At 42.5% G+C, this 22,061-nt stretch overlaps 1 protein-coding gene across 4 annotated transcripts in view; it reads right to left on the minus strand.

Moving 5' to 3' along the window:
* Positions 1 to 18,455: 18,455 nt before the first annotated feature.
* Positions 18,456 to 22,061, minus strand: part of LOC129777593 (adipokinetic hormone/corazonin-related peptide receptor variant I) — a 70,282-nt gene continuing 66,676 nt past the window's right edge. For all 4 annotated transcript variants that reach the window (XM_055783962.1, XM_055783961.1, XM_055783963.1 and 1 more), the window contains exon 9: positions 18,456 to 18,599. In XM_055783962.1, the coding sequence (XP_055639937.1) occupies positions 18,546 to 18,599 (54 nt within the window). In that variant the 3' untranslated portion in view covers positions 18,456 to 18,545. The remainder of the gene's footprint in view (positions 18,600 to 22,061) is intronic.

Here is a 22,061-nt window from a genome sequence, read left to right on the forward strand (position 1 = left end):
CCTCCCCAACACAACGAGCAATCTTTTTTGCCTACAATTCTGCGTTAGCTCACAATGTGAGTTGATGCATATCACGAGTTATTCTCCATCCTTCGGACAAACAGGCATTTATAAGTTAGCAGAATCTATGGAGGGATGATCTTGGAAGATGGTTTTACTCTTTTATCTTCCCAAGAGAGCACTCATGGCCACAGGATACTCAATATACATCAACTGGCTATAAAGCTATTACAACCTCCTATAAACTTCGTTCTGAACAACGTGGCAACTATGGAGAAAATGCTATTTTTATCTATGATATATTCCTATAGTCATAGTTTTATTTGAATTTGGTTTATATTTATTTGGATCTTAACTATTTAGATTTGAGTTTAAAAAGGATAAATGATTATTCCTTGTCTTCTTCTGCATAATTGAATGAACAGAAGAAAAGGGCAGTAATGGCTTTAATGGTATTTTTGTGTACACTTTTGAACAGAATGTGGTTCCGAAATTCTACCACGTTATCTCGTTATGTCTCCCGTTTAAATGATACAAGTTCATACAGGAAACGATTTTTTCAGGGCTTCCATTTAATGTATGACAAGAGTACAGATTTTGAACAATGAAAAAACTTAATTCAAATGCAATTACTACACATAATCGCAGTACTATGTCATAATCTCGGTCGTGCCCCTAGGCACAGAACCATCATCTTTTTTTTAAGGATACTAGTCCGATAGTCCTACTTGTTCCATAAACTTGTTAAGACGAACCTAAGGGCTCTGTCAACGCGTCGGCTGCCATATCGCTAGATGGGCAGTAGATCAATCGCACCTCCTTACGATCCCACAGCTCACGCATAAAGTGACTTTTCGTGTCGATGTGCTTGATACGCCCGCTTGCTCGTTCCGCTTTCGCAAAGCGGAGACACCCTCGATTGTCCTCAAAAACCTTTGTCGCAATAGTCTGAGGTTCATCCAGGTCTCGCGACAAACGATGTAACCAAATCGCCTCTCGACAAGCCACTGTGAGTGCATTGTACTCTGCCTCGAGTAACGACAGGGCAACGGAATCTTGACCTTTGCTCATCCAAGTAATCGGTGCTCCACCAAAGAAGAATAGAATTTCAGTTGTAGTCGCTTGGCTCTTCTTCGTGCAATACCTGCCCCACAACATAGTCGTCTAATCTTCTAGGCAGCACTCCACGCGTACGACGATCTTCTCTTCTCAACTCTTCTTCTTCGTATTCATAGTTCTCAAAACCATGAAAGTAACTTTGGTTTGTGTCACTCGCATTTTCATGCACTGTTTCGTCGGGTTCCTCAGGCTCTTCTGCCACTTGCTCGCCTCGATCTCCTATCACAATCACTGTTTGGTCTTCGCTGTCACTCTTCAATTCCGCTGAATCTTCAGGAACAGCCACCTTCTCCTCCTATTCGAAACCGTTGTCCAACTCTATGAACAGCGCGTCCCGGTTAATCGGGATCCGCCTTAAGGTTGTCGGAGTATCACAGGAAGGTCAACTTCTTCGCCTTCGGCTCAAACTTTTTCCGCTTCACGTCTGATGTGCACGTAAGCTTGACAGCCAAAAATTCGCAGTCTCGATATATCCGGCTTCGAACCAGTCCACAGCTAAAACGGATTTCGATCGACAGTCTTCGACGGTAGACGATTCTGGATGTGAGCAGCTGTTAAAACTGCCTCACCCCAATAGCGCTTAGGTAGCCGCGCATCAAGCAGCATACAGTTTGCCATTTCTTGAAGTGCCATGTTCTTCCGCTCGGCAACACCGGTAGACTGAGGTGAGTAGGGAGAATTGAACATCCGCCCCATGCCTTCGGCCTTATAGAACTCCTGCAGATTCTCACCGATATACTCCCCGCCATCATCAGATCTCACTACACGAACCTTACGCCCAAATGAGTTTTCCGTCCAGCGAACGAACTCTATAATCTTGCTTGCCGCCTCACTCTTGGCTTTCAGCAGGAACACTGTTATTCAATAACAAGAAACCTTTCCAATTTTTTAACAGGTCTTTATTCTTCGCAGTACGACGTAAAAAAATTCCTGTGAAAACAGTTTATCATAAATAAATCAATCTACAATATACAAACTTGACTCACGTTTAGTGTTTCTAAATTTTAACTTTAAACATTCAATTTTTTCTGTCTCTATATAGTCTATTCAATTCACCTATTATTTTTCCGATTTAATTTAACTATCTGCCATCTTACTTTCGCTGCTCTATTATCCTTTATTTACTTTCTATCAATTGTATTCTGTATTACACTTTCCACTGGGATAACGAGGGGCAATTGGAATCATCTGCTAACCATTAGAAATGTAACCAAGGATGGAGGTTCGCCGCTAAAGATGCGACACTCCCCCGCAGTATGGCGAGATCAAAGATCCGGCTTACTCGTAGTTGAACCGACATCTAAAACCGCTAACTTTACTGCAGGTCTCTCCAGTATTCCACTTGATGTCTGTACGGATGCTCGACGAAACTGTCCGTCCTTTGATTTGATGACACTGATCACACGGCCTTTTGGCCAACAATTTCTAGGCAAGCTATTATCGACGATTATAACGATGTCTCCTTCCTCTATTGGTTTCACTGGTTGGAACCATTTAGTTCTGCGGGTGAGTACTGGAAGATATTCCGCCACCCACTGCTTCCAAAATTCATCTGCGCACATCTGCGACATTTTCCATGTGTTCTTTAGAGCGGCATGACTATCATCGAATGCTACTGGTGGTTTTGAATCGTTTGATGAACCTAGCAATAAATGATTCGGTGTAAGAGGGTACGATGACTCGTCCTCTAGTGGTACCTCCGTGAGTGGTCGTGAATTTACGATCATTTCGATTTCGGTAAGCATAGTTTGGAGCAGCTCATCCGTTGGCAACCGTTTTGGTTTAATTTGGCTCAATGCCTTCTTGACAGTTTGAATAAGCCTCTCCCAGCAACCACCAAAGTGTGGTGAAGCTGGTGGATTGAATGACCACTTTGTTTCTGTAGACACGAAATATCTCATCATTTTCTCTTGATTTATGTTTTCCAGTTCCTTTTTTAGCTCTCGACTGGCGCCTATAAAATTCGTGCCGCGGTCGCTAATAATTTCTATTGGAGTACCTCTCCTGGCTATAAAATTTCGCAACGCGAGGATACAGGAATCGGTAGTCAAAGAATGGGCTACTTCTAAATGAATCGCTCTTGATGTCATACAGGTTATTAACACTCCCCATCGTTTCTCAACCCTACGCCCTAGCATGACTTGCATCGGCCCAAAATAGTCAATGCCGATATATGAAAAGGGTCGAATGAATGGTTTGAGGCGCATCTCAGGAAGATTTCCCATCGCTGGTGAATTTGGTTGAACACTTTGGAGTTTGCAATGTTGACAATTTCGACGTATACGACCGTAGACGGACCGCAGACGTGGGATGTAGTATTTTTGACGCACCTCATTGAGAGTTGTTTGATGATTCATGTGACAGTAACGTTCGTGAATATGAGCGATGATGAGATCCGTTATATGATGTTGCCTAGGAAGCAGAATTGGACGTTTAGCATATTCCACGGCAAATTCACATGCATCTATGCGACCCCGCATTCGTAAAATACCACGTTCATCAATGAATGGGTTTAGCCTGAATATGGGACTACTTTTAGTCAGAACTCGTTTATTTTTCCAGGCTTGAAGTTCGGAATTTTGCAAAATCTCTATCTCTTCGGAAAAGGTTGCTGATTGGACGAGACGATACAAAACAAATTCGACAGACTGTAGTTCCTCACTGGTAAGTGGGCCTATCATAGTTTCTCGCTGTGATATTTTTCTCCGCATATTTTCTGGAAAACGAAGGACGACTGCGACATGACGAACTAATCGTTTCCATTTTGAAAAATTCTCGAATTGGATGGTTGTGTCTTGGATTACATGATGTAACATGTTCGGACGAAGTTCTTCTGACGTGGTTACCTTTCTTGATTTAAAAGTGGGCCAATCCCCTTTAGGTTTCCACAAGAAGTCGGGTGCACGGAACCATCGACTTGATGGGTTGAGGTCTGGCAGTTTTTGCCACTTTGTTGCCTCATCTGCGACGTTCTGTTTAGTCGATATCCAGTTCCACTCTGATACATCGGTTGAATCGAGAAGTTCGCTTACTCTAAACGCCACGAATTGGTTGTACTTTCGGTGATCTGAGTTGAGCCAACAAACGACATCCCTGGAATCTGTCCAGAAAACCTTTGCGTATATCTCAGCTTATGGGATGCAGCAATACTACATGCCAGACGTGCTCCCAATACCGCTGCCTGTAGTTCCAGCCTAGGGATTGAGACAAATCGTAATGGAGCCACCCGCGTTTTTGCACCGATTAAAGCACATTCTATCGTTTCATCTTCCTCGAATCTATAATAGGCAACAGCTGCGAAGCCATTTTCAGAAGCATCCACGAAAACATGAAGCTGGATCTTATTCCCCTCGTTTATCCCAGAAATTGTTCTATAGCACCTGGGAATACTAACGGAACCAACCTGTGGTAAGACATCCAGCCATATACGCCATTTTAGCAACTGCTCGTTTCGAATAGGTTCATCCCATGCAACACCAGAACGCCAAATCTCTTGAAGCAGAATTTTAAGGTACATAAAAAAATTGGCTATCAAGCCTAATGGATCGTAAATCATCATAAGCGTTCTTAGTACTTGTCTTTTTGTAGGAATCGTTTGTCCTGAGAGTAAAGCGTTATCGATTCTCGGAGAGACTCTGAACGTGAACGTGTCCGTTGCGGTACACCACCACATCCCTAAAACCTTTTCTGTTGCATGCTCTGTGCCGATGTTCAAGCTTTTCTCCGTTAATCGTTGTGCATCTAGTGCATCCACTACACGCGGTGAGTTTGATAACCAGTGTCGAATTTCAAATCCTGCCTGAGCATGGATATGACGTACCTCTTTCGCTAACTCAATGGCTTCTTCTTCAGACTCTACACTAGACAGCATATCATCAACATAGTGTGCGTCTCGTATAGCATCAGCCGCTCGCGGAAATCGATCTCGAAACCGTTCGGCATTATGGTTTTTCACAAATTGGGCACAACTTGGCGAACATGTTGCCCCGAAAATCATGACTTTCATTATATAGACATCGGAGCTACGGTTTTGGTCTCCATCTCTCCATAGAAACCTTTGACACTGCTGATCTGTTTCATTTATCATCACTTGATGAAACATTTCTTTTATGTCGCCCGTAACAGCGATACGGAATTCTCGGAACTTATGCAGTACTTGTAATAAAGAAGTCAGCTGGTCAGGGCCTTTTAATAATAGAGAGTTGAGTGATATTCCAGCAACAGAGGCGGCAGCATCTCACACTATCCTAATTTTATTTGGTTTATTTGGATTTATAACTGGAAATATGGGTAGATACCAGCTGCGTTCATGCCTTGCCTCAATCTCTGCCCGCGAAAGTTTCATAATATAGCCCTTTCTCTCGTAGTCGCGGATTTGCGCTTTTAATATTTCACATAAACTGGAATCATTTTGCATACGTTTCTCCAAACAAATCAATCGTTTTGACGCCATCGATCGACTTTCTGGTAATTGAAAGATTTCGTATTTCCACAATAGCCCAGTCTCATACCTATTTCCTCTTATGCGTGTCAACGATCTCATCAAAATATTTGCCCTTTCGTCATCTTTAGACTGCAACAACGGTGCTTGTTTTACAATTCCGAGACTGTCTAACGAAAAATAATTTTTGACAGCTCTTTGGAGCTCTGCATCTCCTTCTTTACTACAGGGACATATATGGAAGCTATGATAGGCATTATAGTTGGACAATGATGAACAGTTGGCTGACAAACACGGACCATACAATAACCAACCAAGTCTTGTTTTGGCAGCAGTGGGCTCGTTTTCATTCCCTGCAATAATATCTAGGGCATTACCCAGCTTACAATTATCAATTCCAATGAGGATTCTAGGGCTCACATCACTGTATGAATCGATCGGAAGCCCCTCCAAATGACTGTAGTTACTAGCTAGTTTTTTCATTGTGATCGATTGTCTTGGTAACGAAAGACGGCGAACTGTATGCACCTTCGAAAGCTGATATGTCTTGTTCTTGTTATGGACCACTGAAATATTGAGCGCCAGTTTTACCGACTCTTTTTCCTCACGCTGCTGTTTTGCTGTCCAGTTAAGACACAATGGATGTGGCTCTCCTTCTAATTTCAGCTCTTTCAACAGACTATGTTCCATCAAAGTTGCCGAAGAACCATCGTCCAAAAAGGCATACGTTCTCACCGACGTGTCACGCCCGTAGATAGTCACTGGAATGTAACGGAATAGAACTTTCCCAAGGCTCGTAGCATGGGTGTTACAAGATCCTGTAGATTGATCGCTATTTCTGGAATCGTCATGTAACAATTCGTTGTGCATGTAACCGCATCCGTTTTTCCCACAAGGTTTCTTCATCGCACAAGAACCGAAATGCCTTGTTAAACACTTACGACAAAGCTTGTGTTGTCTCAAGGCTGTCCACCTCTCTCCTACGCTCATGTTTAAAAAGCTTTCACATTTCTGAATACTGCAGCTGCCATGACAAATTAAACATTCTTTGTAATGAACCATTGGTTTTGAGGCCATAGATGCACTTGACGACGCATTCGCTTCCACATCAACATAAGCTAAATGTAAATCTTCTTTACGCTCACGCCTTTCCACCTTGTAACCATACATTGATGACGGCATTGTTACGACACATGCAGCTTCAACAAGCTTCTCCAACCAATCGCCGAAGTCCGACAGAGTCACATGTTGCAACTGTTGGCGATGCATCGCCCAGTTAAGTTTAATCGTAGACGGAAGCCTTCCCACCAGCTCTTGCAAAAGGGCTACGTTGAAAAGATGCTCATGTAAATCGCATGCTTTGATTGTGGCACACATGTTTTGCACTGCAATACCAAAATCTATAAGCGTACCAAATTTTTCAGCTTTCGGCGACGGCATATCCCGAATACGACATATCAGTGAATGGACAATTACTTCAGGTCGACCAAACAATATCCGTAGCGTATTAATGACACCTTCTAATCCTGCTGGGTATAGCAGTCGGTTTCTTACAGCCTCAAGCGCCTTGCCTTTGAGGCTACGTTGAAGTCGAAGCAAATTCTCCTCTTCATTAAAACCGCACATTCTAGTGGAACTCTCAAAACTTGAAATAAAAATTGGCCACTCTTCCGGGTCTCCTGTGAAAATGGGCAATTCCTTTGTAATCGCTTGACGGGCCGCTAGTTGACTCCTACTGAGCTCATGTGGCGCGTTAGATGTAGAGGACGAATGATCAGCTAATGGAATTGTACAATCCTTGCAGTCGTCTTGTCACAAGCCGTTAAGCTTCTATCCGCTGGCTAATGTCTTTAGCACACCGTGGATACCACGTCCGTTCAGCAATGGGGCTTACTCTCAACTCCCTTAACTTCCCATTCCTTGTGCAGCACATTCACCAATACGTTCGTTATTTATGTACATGTATATATGTAGAGATACCACCTCGTTGCTCTGGTACAGCCAAACTCTCCACTTACACTGCTGATATTATTTAGTCAATTCCATACTATCTTCCCGTTTCTGAGTATGTTTCATCACAACTCTACATCTCTCTCCTTGTCCGAAAAAAAACCAAAAGTAATTGCTAAAGTGCGTATTCGTACGCGAGAGGCAGTGAGCGTATAAGAAACGTTAGCGTTCCAAATGTCGCAAAATGTTACACTCCTCCTTGCAGTTTAGTCCCTTCTGGGCCCATACCTGATGCCAGCCAACGCAATCGCCGTTGGATCCTCTCCTATTGCGACTAAAAATTTGTTAATGCTGTCATCAAAAGCTGTATCTTCTTGAATAATGAGGCGTGGCAGGAAATCCGACATATTCGCGGCTCCAGGAAGGTATTTCATTTCAAAGTCACGAGGTTACAAACGCAGAGCTTAACTCACCGCTCCTGAACAAGCACACTGTCCTGTCCATGCTTGCCGTTCCGTGATCCGCAAAATCGCGAAATGCAATTGGAACAAGTAGAAATGAAACATCAACCGGCTACACAACGGCAAGTGCTTCACGTTAGTTTTGTGGATAAGCTCACTTAGAAGCGGTCGATCTTTTTGAAGCGGAGCAGACAATTCGTGCTAAAAATACACTATCCCTCTGAACTAGCACCGCCCCGAGTTCGACGGGGGAGGCATCAACTCAGAGCTCCTTGCAAGCGGCATGATTGAAGAAACACAATCTCTACACTCCGTTCGCCAATCCAATACGTAGATCATCGAAGGTCCTCTCTTTGTCCACTCTAAGTGAAGCAACCCCATCTCGAATAAACTATCGCAGAGGTTCTGTTCTTGTCGACAACCGTGGAATAAAGCGCCCGACAAAGTCAATGAATCCCAGGAAGCTGCGAGCCCCCTCTCATGTTTCGTGGCCCTGGAAAGCTCTTGACAGTCAGACCAGCTTCATCCGAGCTAATGATGCCTTTTGCGCTCACCCCAAAGACAAGCATGTCAAGCTCGAGAAACGTATCTCCTCCGCATCAACATGACCCTATTATCTTTCGAAATCGACAGCACCCTCTGTAATCGCTCATCGTATTGTTGCGCAGCTCGTCCAGTCTCTGATGCGAATGATAACCCCTTCAAATTATTCCAGTATCTCTGTCATGATCCATTTCAAAATCTCGGGTGCAGAAACTCAGTCCCTTGAACCACATCAGCCCTCCTGATGTCGCCAACATGGCAACCAGGATGCAACCCGATGTGGTTGACGACGAGACCTACCCACAACAAACGAAGCTCTTCTGAGACTCCTCCACTCAGCAACAATCTAGTCTCCCCTTTATCATCAAAAATTCGGCGTAGCTGTGTGGCTTTGACGGACCCACCAGAAGTCAGCTCGATGATGGCCGCACACACAGGAATCCACCGATCGCAAATGTCACAAAATCACGCTCACAGTGCGACCCGATATTGCAAACTTCAGCTCTGACCCCAACAAGCCTCTGCCAAACGTCCTCACTAACAGTATCGACAATTGAACCCGAATCAATCAAGACTATTCTATTCAGTTGGCAAACTATCAATCATGCCCACAATAACGCCTTCCTTGATTATACGACCCTGCCCACCCTCGGGACATTCTCCGGCCTCTGGCACCGAGACACCTCCTCACTCTAACCATCCGCCTCCGACACGGCGCTAGAATCTCTCACTGAACGTCTCCAACCGGCTCTGAACCTTCCAACACCGCTCTTTTGATACATCTGAACGAAATGGGCGGCGTCACCACACCGATGACACCGCGATCCATGAGCGGGACAGCGCGAAGAATTGCCTTAATGTTTCCACGACCAACACCGCGTACACTAAATACTCGAACCACCGCCCGCTGTCTGTTCTCCAAACCTGAAGCCACTCCGGGAATTCCGGCGACCCACTGATCGATGTCTTCCCTCCTTTTGACGGAATCCAGAACCGCACGAGCCACAATTGTCCGAGGTTTGTCGACGAAGTCACCCTTGATTCACCAATGCTACTGTTCCCTCCTGATTTAACGGTTTAACCCTCTCTCTCGCTGCATTAGAATTCTTCGATTAACCGCGAAATTCGTCAAGTCATCGAGATCTATTAGATCCATCCGAACTCGCTCATCTTGAGCACACACCGCGATCTGAGGGCGAACCTACCCTTCTTCACTCTCTCCGAATTCGCATCAAGCTACCCGTTGGCCTTGAGTACGGACTGGTTCAATGACTCATCTCCTGTTTGTTTCATATCTTTTTTCTTGCTCACAAAAAACTTGTTGAGCATCTTGACCGATGCCAACGCCCAACGATGTCCGCCTTCGTCATTCATCTGAAATGTTACTTATGACAGAAAAAGAAAATAACAAAACAAAAGACTTCAACCCTACTTCATCATGGATATGTTCTAGTCAAATCATTTCAATCTACTTCGTTTTATTTTCATGGTAATCCACTTCATTGCAAATCTTTCTTCTTTAAACCCACTTCGATTTTGATCCACTTCATTTTCATAATTTGTTCAATCCACTTCGTTTTAATCTTCATTGTAATCCACTTCGTTATATTTTTCATCATAATCCACTTCGTTTCAATCCACTTCGTTTTAATCCACTTCGTTTCAATCCACTTCGCTTGTATTCACTTTGTTTTGATCAAGACTTCTGCTTCAACCGAACTCGTAGGCATATGCATGAGCACTTCGATTTTCAGCCCCACCATTCTTGCTACTCAATCCGCCATTTGCACCTGTTCCACTTCCAGCCAGACAATTCTTTTATTCATCAGTGCAATCCGCCATTTGCAACTGTTCCACTTCCAGCCAGACAATTCTTTTTTTTCATCAGCGCAATCCGCCATTTACAATTATTGTACTTCTAGCCACTATCGGGCCAGATTTTTTTGTGTTGCATTCGTCTCTCACAGTCATCCGTTGACCAACTTACAAACAAAAGAAACAAATTTTATCCGAGTAAAAAAAAACTCACCATTTATCGTACCGACTGTGCCAATTTGTACAATCCTTGCAGTCGTCTTGTCACAAGCCGTTAAGCTTCTATCCGCTGGCTAATGTCTTTAGCACACCGTGGATACCACGTCCGTTCAGCAATGGGGCTTACTCTCAACTCCCTTAACTTCCCATTCCTTGTGCAGCACATTCACCAATACGTTCGTTATTTATGTACATGTATATATGTATAGATACCACCTCGTTGCTCTGGTACTGCCAAACTCTCCACTTACACTGCTGATATTATTTAGTCAATTCACCATACTACCTTCCCGTTTCTGAGTATATTTCATCACAACTCTACAGGAATGAACTCAGCGGCACTAACATTCATTTGTTGACGACTGAAACAAGGTTCAATGTAACTTCTATTCCCCTTAAAAGTGTAATTTTAGTCGCTCCTCGAGATGCTTCCTTTCTAGCGCCTGTTTTTCCTCCAGCATTGTAAGTTGCATCTCTATCTGCTTCGAAGGTCCTTCAGAATGATTCGTTTCTTTGTTTACATTTGAAATCACTGTCGAATTAGCGTTCGGAATTTGTTGAATCTGAGTATCCTTTCCCTGTAAGATTCGCATGAATTCAAGCTGCTGTCTTTTTAAAGCACTTTCCCGTTCGGTATCCTTTTCACGTATGATTTTTTTTTTCCAAAATATATATTTTTATCAAGGCTCATATGGCGTTAGCCTCACGAGGCCGGGAGTTCAATACTTTGACAATTTTTCTTATTATCTATGTTAGTAATATGTAACCGATTACTCGCGGTTGGCTCGAAGTTAGTATTACAAGTGTTTTCGTAATTCGGATGTTGCTGTCTCCAATGCTCTGTACGTGTGCCCGACACGGGATACTTCCTATTGGGATGCAGCTGACCCTTAATCAGCAACGCCCCCCTAGTCTGTACCTCATATCTAGCGTGGTGCGTCTTTCTCGACTCATTTTTCATTTTTCACGTATGATTTGTTCAAACGATTTTTGTTGCTCATCGAGTCTACGCTGAAGCTGTTCAAGTTGTCCGCGTAACACGTTAAATTCTCCGAGAGATAATTGATTAGTTTGTGATTGTTTTTGGCAGACTTATCTCACTTCTTAACTAGGCGAACCTAGCCAGAATTTTCACCTGCCCCCGGGCTTCTGAATGCCAAAGGGGGACTAGGCTCTGCGGAATGCACGTATCTGCATGCTCGTGCTGTTTTAGTCCTGACCGAGGAATTGTCGGACAATCGCGCAGGTGCTAAGGATGACCGACTTTTGGATGCCGGCCAATTCCTTCTCGATGTTCAACACCTTTAGCGCTTCCAGAAGTGTCTTCGGGATAATTCCAGTTCCAGAGAGAACGACTGGAACAATTCTTGGGACCTCCCTTAGCCCCCACAGTTCCTTGAGCTCCACGGCCAATGGTCGGTACTTGCAGATTTTGCGACCGTGGGTCTCCTCCAGATTCTGGTTCAGTGGAATAGCGACATCGATGATGGTGACTTTGCGGTCGCTCTTGTCGTAAACCATTATATCTGGGCGGTTGTGGTGGATCGAGAGGTCGGTTTTTTTTTTTTTATTAATTCGTTTATTTTTACAGGCTCAGTTACTTAAGTTTAAAGGAGCCGAATTCTTAAATATAATTTTAAAACTATATATATAAACAATTTTCTTACATCTATGGTTAGTAAGGTGGAAAACCGATTACTCGCGGTGTACTCGAGTTTAGGAGGGTGACATATTTTTAGGAGAAGGATGGGATATAAGGAAATTGTAACAATGTTGATGAACACTCAATTTATAAATCTATTCGTATATCTATAGTGTATTTACATTTCAACTTATTCTACTATTTATAGCAAGGGGACGAATTACCCGCAAAGGAAGGAAAGGAGGGTATAAGGATGTAGGGGCAATCACACACGAAGATCTATAGCTTTAAGGAAAACATATATATGGGACATGTAATCAAGGTCTAACCGAGCCAACACATCTCTCACCGGCACATTGGGCTGTCTTCCTCGGGCCCGAAGGAAGTTTTTTAAATTCGATCTGGCGACCAGATACACCTCGCACGACCAAACAATGTGCTCGATGTCGTGATAACCTTGGCCACAAACGCAGAGATTGCTGCTGGCAAGATTGAAACGGAAGAGTAGTGCATCTAACGAACAGTGATTGGACATGAGTCGGGAGAAGGTGCGAATAAAGTCCCGACTCAAGTCCAGACTTTTGAACCACGGTTTGAGGCTAACCTTAGGGATAATCGAGTGAAACCACCGGCCCAATTCATCTTCATTCCACTTGCGTTGCCAGTTAGCGATGGTATTTTTGCGGACTAAAGAATAAAATTCATTGAAGGCGATTTGACGCTGATAAATTTCGCCTTCAATTGCACCTACCTTTGCTAATGAGTCAGCCCTCTCATTACCCGGAATTGAGCAATGTGAAGGGACCCAGACAAAGGTAATGACATAACAGCGTCTGGTTGAAGCACTCAAAATTTCTCGTATTCTCTCAAGGATGTACGGCGAGTGCTTTTCCGGCCTCACTGAACGGATAGCTTCGACAGAGCTAAGACTATCCGTTACAATGTAATAGTGTTCAACAGGTCGTGAGGCGACGCTGTCCAGCGCCCAATGTATTGCTGCCAATTCAGCAATATACACAAAGCAAGGATTCTGAAGACTGTGTGAGGTGCTAAAAAATTCGTTGAACACTCCAAATCCTGTGGACTCGTTTATAGTGGACCCATCAGTAAAGTACATATTATCACAATTGATACCCCCATACTTTTCATCGAAGATCGTTGGAGCGATCCTCGATCGTTGGTAATCTGAATATCCATGGATATCTTGCTTCATGGACAGATCAAAATGCACAGAGGAATTGATGTAGTCAGGGAAACAAACACGGTTGGGAATATACGAAGAAGGATCAACCTGCATGGAGATGAATTCATGATATGAACTCATGAATCCGGAGTGAAAATTTAGCTCGATCAGCTGCTCAAAATTTCCGATCACCAATGGGTTCATGGCCTTACACCGGATGAAGAACCGAAGAGATAATAAATTGAAGCGATCTTTTAGTGGGAGTAGGCCTGCCAAAACCTCGAGGCTCATGGTATGCGTTGAGGGCATACATCCCAACGCGATACGGAGACAAAGATACTGAATTCGCTCGAGTTTAATGAGGTGTGTTTTGGCAGCTGATTGAAAACAGAAACTGCCATACTCCATCACTGAGAGAATAGTTGTTCGATACAACATTATAAGATCTTCTGGGTGGGCTCCCCACCAGGTGCCGGTAATTGTACGGAGAAAGTTTATTCTTTGTTGGCATTTTTTACTCAGATACCTAATATGGGCCCCCAAGTACATTTGGAGTCGAACCAGACCCCAAGATACTTGAATGACATAGCATGAGTGATCGGTTTACCCAAAAGTTGAAGCTTTGGTTTTGCTGGTCTATGCTTCTTAGAAAAAACCACCATCTCTGTTTTCTCCGTGGAGAATTCGATCCCTAGCCCAATGGCCCAGGTTGAAAAATTGTTCAAAGTATCTTGTAAGGGTCCTTGCAGGTCGGATTCGTTTGGTCCTACGACAGACACCACTCCATCATCTGCAAGTTGTCTTAGGCTGCAATTTTGTGTAAGGCAATTGTCGATGGCGCTTACATAGAAGTTGTACAAAAGGGGGCTTAAACATGAGCCCTGGGGGAGGCCCATGTAAGAGACCCGACTTACTGCCGAATCTCCGTGAGAAAAGTTTGTGATTGTTGATCCGTTTCTTTTCGTACATTCGGTGTTGAGAATCCGATTGCGCCCTGAGCTGCCCTAGCTTCTAAACATTTTGTGCAACTCCAGTCAACATTCGCTACATTCTCATCGACATCCACGCACTTGAAATGGTACCACAATCCGCATTCATCGCAACTAACCATTCGGCTATTATCAGGAGATTTACATAATCCGCAACTCACAATCGATGAATGTTCGACGGACTCCGAAAGGTTTTTACGTTATTCTTGTGCATTTCAGCAACTTACTGCGATTCGTATATTAAGCAGAATAAACGAATTTTTTAAATTGTTATTCAATAACAAGAAACCTTTCCAATTTTTTAACAGGTCTTTATTCTTCGCAGTACGACGTTAAAAAAATCCTGTGAAAACAGTTTATCATAAATAAATCAATCTACAATATACAAACTTGACTCACGTTTAATGTTTCTAAATTTTAACTTTAAACATTCAATTTTTTCTGTCTCTATATAGTCTATTCAATTCACCTATTATTTTTCCGATTTAATTTAACTATCTGCCATCTTAATTTCGCTGCTCTATTATCCTTTATTTACTTTCTATCAATTGTATTCTGTATTACACTTTCCACTGGGATAACGAGGGGCAATTGGAATCATCTGCTAACCATTAGAAATGTAACCAAGGATGGAGGTTCGCCGCTAAAGATGCGACAAACACCACACAGAATCGACTATAATAGTCGATCATAGTTGTGAAATATTTGTTGCCGCTCGATGTAGGGTTCTCCATGGACGCGCAGAGACAACATTCGCAGACAATCCTTTCACCGCATCACAACACCGTCCTCCAACTTCTTCAATTGGATTTCGCCTATGACGTCCATGCTCCGGTGAGCCATTTTTCGATGTCAAGTGTGTTGACATTGCTCATGGTGGTTCCCGGCCACCACCATGCACTGCTCGGCCATTTTCAGTTTGTATTGGTTTCTGTGCATCACACCTATCACTACAACAACACCATCCGTGGACTTGATTTCACACTGGTTCGCATTGAAAACAACATCGAATCCTTTCCGTACCAGCTTCAGGACGGATATGAGCCCCCTTCCAAGGCAGGCACGTACAAAACGTACACCAGCGTAATCGCAATACGTTTACCAGCTCCTTCTATACCGAACACCACACCACTTTCGCTTCCGGCTGATTTCGTCTTGGTTCCGTCTGCCAGCGTCACTTCAACTACGACGCCCCTCTTGAAATCATTGAAGAAACTTCGATCATTTGTCATGTGGCACGTACAGCCACTATCTATGATCCAAGCATCAGGGATCACATCACCTGCCAAGAAACAAACTGTCCAATACTACACATCACCAACATCTGCTATCGGTTTCCGTGACGCAGATCGGGCGTCCGCTTACTTTGCTTGTTGCTCTGGGGTTGGCTTCTTGGATCCTTTCGAGTTTTCTTCTTTCTTCGTTCCAAGGAATTTTCGGCAATTTCTTCTGAAATGTCCCGACTAGTTACAAAAAAATCCTTTTTCTTTTCATTTTTCGGCTTCGCAAAAAATTTAAAAAAAACCTAAAAAGCTTTTTTCTGTTTCAGAATGATACACACAAAAACAATGATTATCAGAATGAGGAGGACGTGAAAGACTCGTCGGAATCAAAGGGGGATCATCCTCCCACCAAATTCAATCTCCTATTCCGAGAGTCATCACACCATGTGGATGAAAACCAAATAAGAATCTGCGGGTTTTCTGAGTTTGTCTTTTGAGAAATATATGTCAGAACTGCGGCGATTTTTTTCTTCTCCTGTTTAAGATTTGACACTCACAAAAACAGGTTGAATTATTTATGGCTGTCAACCAAACAAACAGAAACGGAAATGCCAGCAAAGAATCAATTTTCTCCAAACAATTACCGGAACATGGTGGGGTGCCCATCCAGGAGACCTCATTCAGTTGTACAAAACAACGATATTATCAGTGTTAGAATATGGCAGTTTTTGCTTCCGATCAGCTGCCAGGATTCATATTCTCAAGCTGGAGAGAATACAATATCGTTGCTTGCGTATAGCCATGGGGTGTTTGCATTCGACACATACGAAGAGTCTCGAAGTTTTGGCAGGAGTACCCCCGCTTACTCTTCGGTTCACAGAATTATCCTACAGATTTCTCATCCGTTGCAAGATTATGAATCCATTGGTGATTGATAACTTCGAAAATCTACTCCAACTGACTCCTCAGTCAAGTTTTATGTCTTTATACCATGAGTACCTCACCCACGACGTGCACCCTTCACCAGGCATCTCCAACCAAGTTTGCTTCCCTTAATTCTGCAATTCCTCTGTCATTTTTGATCTGTCCATGCGACAAAAAATCCATGGAATCCCAGATCACCTACGCTCCGATTCTATTCCGCCGATATTTTCGGCAGAATATGGGAAAGTTAGATCTGATAATATGTTCTTTACTGACGGTTCATTGATAAACGGGTCCACTGGCTTCGGCATCTTCAATGAAAATTCCAGTGCCTCTTTCAAACTCAAAGATCCTTGTTCCGTGTATGTCGCTGAACTGGGTGCGATATATTACGCATTAGGGATCATTGAAACATTGCCCATCGACCACTATTTTATTTTTTCAGACAGTCTCAGCTCAATAGAGGCAATCCGCTCAATGAAAGTTGATAAACGCTCATCTTATTTCCTAACAAGAATAAGACAACTATTGAGTGTTTTGGTCGAAAAATTATTCAAGATTATCTTAGCATGGGTTCCCTCTCATTGCTCGATTCCGGGGAATGAGAAAGCGGACTCGCTAGCTAAGGTGGGCGCTTTAGAAGGCACACTTTTTGAAAGGCAAATTGCTTATAATGAATTTTTCCACATTCCTCGTCAGTATACGCTCGTAAGTTGGCAACGCATGTGGAGTGGTGATGAGTTCGGTCGTTGGTTACACACGATTATCCCTAAGGTCTCGACGAGTGCATGGTTCAAGGGATTGAATGTAGGTCGTGATTTCATTCGCGTGATATCTCGGCTTATGTCCAATCACTACAACCTAAACGCGCATCTCTCGCATTGGGCTCGCAGCAAACAATCTTTGTGATTGTGGCGATGGCTACCACGACATCGAGCATGTTGTCTGGTCGTGTATCCGGTTCCATGCTACTCGCTCTCAGCTCTCTAGAGCACTGAGAGCACAAGGCAGACAATCGGATATCCCCGTCCGGGATATCTTAGGTAGCCGGGATCCTGATCTTCTGCTTCATCTATACCTGTTCCTCAGAAACGCCGATGTCAACGTTTAATGATGTTTCCTTCGTTGTGTCCCCGTTTCATATCCCTCCTATCCGATCTATAAACTTTTACTTAGTCGCGGCAATACATACACACACTCTTTACAGATGCACGGGCCGAAGGTTGTGCAGTCCACTGATCATTCAACAAGAGCCAAAGGTTGTACCGCTCATGACAACTCTACACGAGCTGATGATTGCGCCGGCTAGTGACCATTCTATCCTGGATTCCTCGAGTCGAGAAAGACGCACCACGCTAGATATGGGGTACAGACTAGGGGGGCGTTGCTGATTAATGGTCAGCTGCATCCCAATAGGAAGTATCCTGTGTCGGGCACACGTACAGAGCATCGAAGACTGCGACATACCAATTATGAGAACACTTGTAATACTAACCTCGAGTCAACCGCGAGTAATCGGTTACATATTACTAACATAGTTGTAAGCAAACATTGTCAAAATATTGAACTCCCGGCCCCGTTAGGCTGACGCCATATGAGCCTTAATAAAATATATATTTTGGATAAAAAAAAAACAAACAATACAGAAAATCAAAAATTACTCGTTTGTACACCAAAAAACTCTAGGTCATAATACTAAACGATAGTTTTCTACTACATAGCTTCTATTATGTCATAGCTCAAACTTTCCAAAATTGTTTCCGAAATTTCATAGAACTATGACTATCACGTCAATGTTATAGAGAACTATATCATAAATTTAATGCACCGTGGGGCAGCACCTTTACTCTGCTAAAGATAGTCATTCTACTCCAACAATATGCTCTATCTGTCTGGAACTTTCAAGGTTTGTGTCATGTGATAAGAATAATATACAATCCAATATGTTTTGTTTATTTTACACTTCGTTTTTCTATTTCCACAAAGAATATTGATCACATTACATCTGCTAATTAGCTACTTATATGTGCTGAGTACTACTTTGTAGCGTGTCTCAACATGATAGATGATTGGTCCGATTTCCCGGCACCCTGTAAATTAAAGAGATAAAGTTTAAAATGGTATAGGCTTAACTTAGTACATTTTTGTATATTTGAAGCTTTCTTTCAGGGCACACATTGTTGAAATTGGTATTAAAGCATAACGTAACGATGATACTAATGCAGGAATGTGAACTATTTGAATCATTCATGGAAATTGAATTTTATATCAAAGTGTCGCAAAGTGTCGCAAGTGCCAAAATTGACATTTTACATTTTTTTGTTATACATCGATAACGAATACCAAATGCTTTCAAACAACTGCGAAGTTTTGCAGAAATGTGAAAAAATTACCTCGTAAAAGCTTTAAAGACGCTGTTTACTTTTCCACCAGTTTAATTTCTCTTTCGGATGGATTGAAGCTGAGAGTTGATTGAAGGGTAAATGTCGGATTTGGTGAAAAGCTGCACTTTTTTAAATTCTCCATCGAAACGCATCTTGTAACAAAACTCAAAACCAGTGTTGTAAACTGTCGACATTTCTCTCAACCATCACATACTGCTCTTGCGCGAGAGTCACAGCTCAATATGTATTGCGAATGTGACCAAGAAAGCATTGCTCGGTTCGAACAGTCACCTCTGAAATAAACGCACAGCCGCAAACACGACAATCAATTGAACGTTTTCTAATTCTCTCTTTCTGTCAAACGTACCCAGAAGAGCGGTGAAAATATGCTATTTCCATTCTACCATTCGTGCTCATAACCATCCTTTAATTCCGGCTACTTTGACTGTATTTTTAATGTCATTTGACATTAAAACTGCAGTGGTATGCATTCTTCTTCTCTCTTTATTCTGCACTCAAGCGTAGCTGCACACATCAATCCACCTTCTCACTCACACATCCATACACGATGGATGATATTTAGACGGATTGTTTTGATCAAAGTAACCGACAAACTATTCCCTATCAAGTTCGAATGTGTTGAATGAACGTTCCCCGTGAACACTGTTGTTTAATTACGGGACGATGAACAGCTAATGAATAAGACGGAAAAAAACCGAAATGTCATATGACATTTTTAGGTCGACGGTACTTTGACTGTTCATTAATGACACAACACATACGTCTCCATAATTAGTGATACGATGGTAACCATTACCAAGACTGCTCAAAACATCCTCGCATAAACTGTATCTGATTTACTACGGATGATTTTGGACGTCATTATCCTATGTTTTCAATGTTTTCAATTGCATTTTGGATTGGAAAAAATTGGTGCTGTCTATAATTGTTACAATCGGGCTATGTTAGACAAAGTCGGAAAATGTGTAGAACTTTTCTCCCTGTTGCTTTCTCATGCTCCGCTCAAAGGCGGCATTTTGGAGAAGATAATTGCAAACAGATTCTCGCATACTTTGATGGATGAACGCCAATCGGTTGTGGAAACAGCGATTAAAAACAAACTGGCGTTGGTAACAAAGCTTAAAAAAGCGGCATTTTCAAAAATCAAGTCGATGGCAAAGTATTTCAATCAAGTGTACACAATTTGTACAGATCAGATTTTCGTATTGGACGCGTAAGCTGATTATACATGCAAGTTTACGAAAGGTCTCGTACTGAAAGTTCTTCGCTCTGGCGCTTGCATCACTTTGCCCCAAAACGTGCGGTCCTTAATGTGTTAAATACGAAACATGGGATAAATACGCCGAACAAAATAGCCGGAGGAATTAGACGAAGCGCAATGAAAGTCCTATATGTAACGTAATGATAACAAACGCGAAATTCGAAGACGCATTTTCAGCGGAAGTCGTATCGGCGTCACAGAGTCGTGAAGCTCATTAGATTCGACATCGTATAAAGTTCTTAAGTACCGGACAATAGTACCCTACATTAGAACTAGTGACTACAAGAAGGATACGTGCGCAGCGAGCCTGTTTCTAGGACCTCTAACCTCGAGAATTGCTGTTGTTTATCTGATATATGATGTTTATTTAATATTCATCAATATTATCTCACCCATCTAATATGGTCTTTTAAGACCTTGGCCTCGTTGGTTTATTAGTATAAACGTTTGACTACACGTAACCTTGCAAAAAGTAATCTAGAGGAATCAAATCACACGATATTGGTGGCGATGATTGCATTTAAGATCCTCAATGAGAGAATAATTGCTCACCAAAATCGCGTCTCAATTTAATTTTAAACATTCGAATCACGTGTGGACTTTCAGAAAAAAAAAGTTTGAAAAACCTACTTCTAAAAATTACCCGGCATGAAGTTAGGTAAGGTACCCCCTGAACAGTGAAACCGACTTCGACCGCGTACTGGATTACATTCCTTCGAAAAAAGGTTGAAAGTCACTATAATACAGCAAAAAAAAAGACGGGTGGGTAATGTCGGTGACATAACCGGAGTGACGTAGGACAAAGGGGACAGCTTTTGCTAAATATATATTTTGAATATATTGTTTTATTTTCTTCTCCTACGTGAATTCCTACCTATCTACCTGAAAAATGGATTAGTTTACTGTTTACTCTTTATGAACAAGTTGGGGGTTCTGAAAAGAACCTTTGGTGTTGTGTTTTTGCGTTTTTTTACAAACTTGATTCTTGATTTTTTTCTGAAGGCTTTGTACTTATTAAATGTCGGGCATCTTTCGACGTATACACATATCGTACAATCAAAATTATGGCTGTGATAGGGAATGCACAGGTGGTCATCAGCTCGTTCACTATCATATATTTCACTATTGAGCACATTACCGTACATTAAGCTGTGGTTTCGGAGACGAATGAATTGTAAGATTTGTAGTCTCCGCAAACAAAGTAAATAAAAATGAAAAGAACTGAGATTTTGGAGACGAACTCTACGATCTGTCGAGAAATAAACGAGCTATAAGCGTTCTGAAAAACCAACAGTAAATACAGGGACGGATGACCTTCGGATTAAAGTCCTTTAAAATAAGAACAGAGCAGCAGGAAATACATAGCTCATCGTGTTGCTCCTTGGTTATTTCTCTATGCAATGCAGATGTAACGTCAGTCAATTTTCAACATCAGTTATCATCAGTTATCTCTATAATCGCTGTTAGGTATACTGGCACCAATCCGTTCGGCCTAGTTACCCTTGCGGAGCAATCAGTGAGACCAACAGGGAACTGGAGACCTGCACGGTTCGAGTGAGACTTTGCCTTTCCCTTAACATGTCTTCCTTTGTTACGTCCACACGTCCACGTTGCTGCTTGTTTTCTTTTTATGATGTGATGCGATGCAATGTTAAACGGTGCCGTACAACCACACTGGTTTACGGTTTGAAAGAAAATGAGATATTTTTTTGGGATCCGTGACTCTAGCGGTACACGCTCACAGGATAGAGACAAATCGGCAGACTCAGCCAGAGGGGCGAGTCCAACGAGACGAACGAATGAGCGTTAAAAGGCAGCGATGGCAAAAAAATACATTCATTACGATTTGTTCGCTCGTTGGATTCACATGCAGGCTAAAAAGGGTC

This window comes from Toxorhynchites rutilus, chromosome 3, assembly GCF_029784135.1.
Source record: "Toxorhynchites rutilus septentrionalis strain SRP chromosome 3, ASM2978413v1, whole genome shotgun sequence".
Classification (NCBI taxonomy): Eukaryota; Metazoa; Arthropoda; class Insecta; order Diptera; family Culicidae; genus Toxorhynchites; species Toxorhynchites rutilus.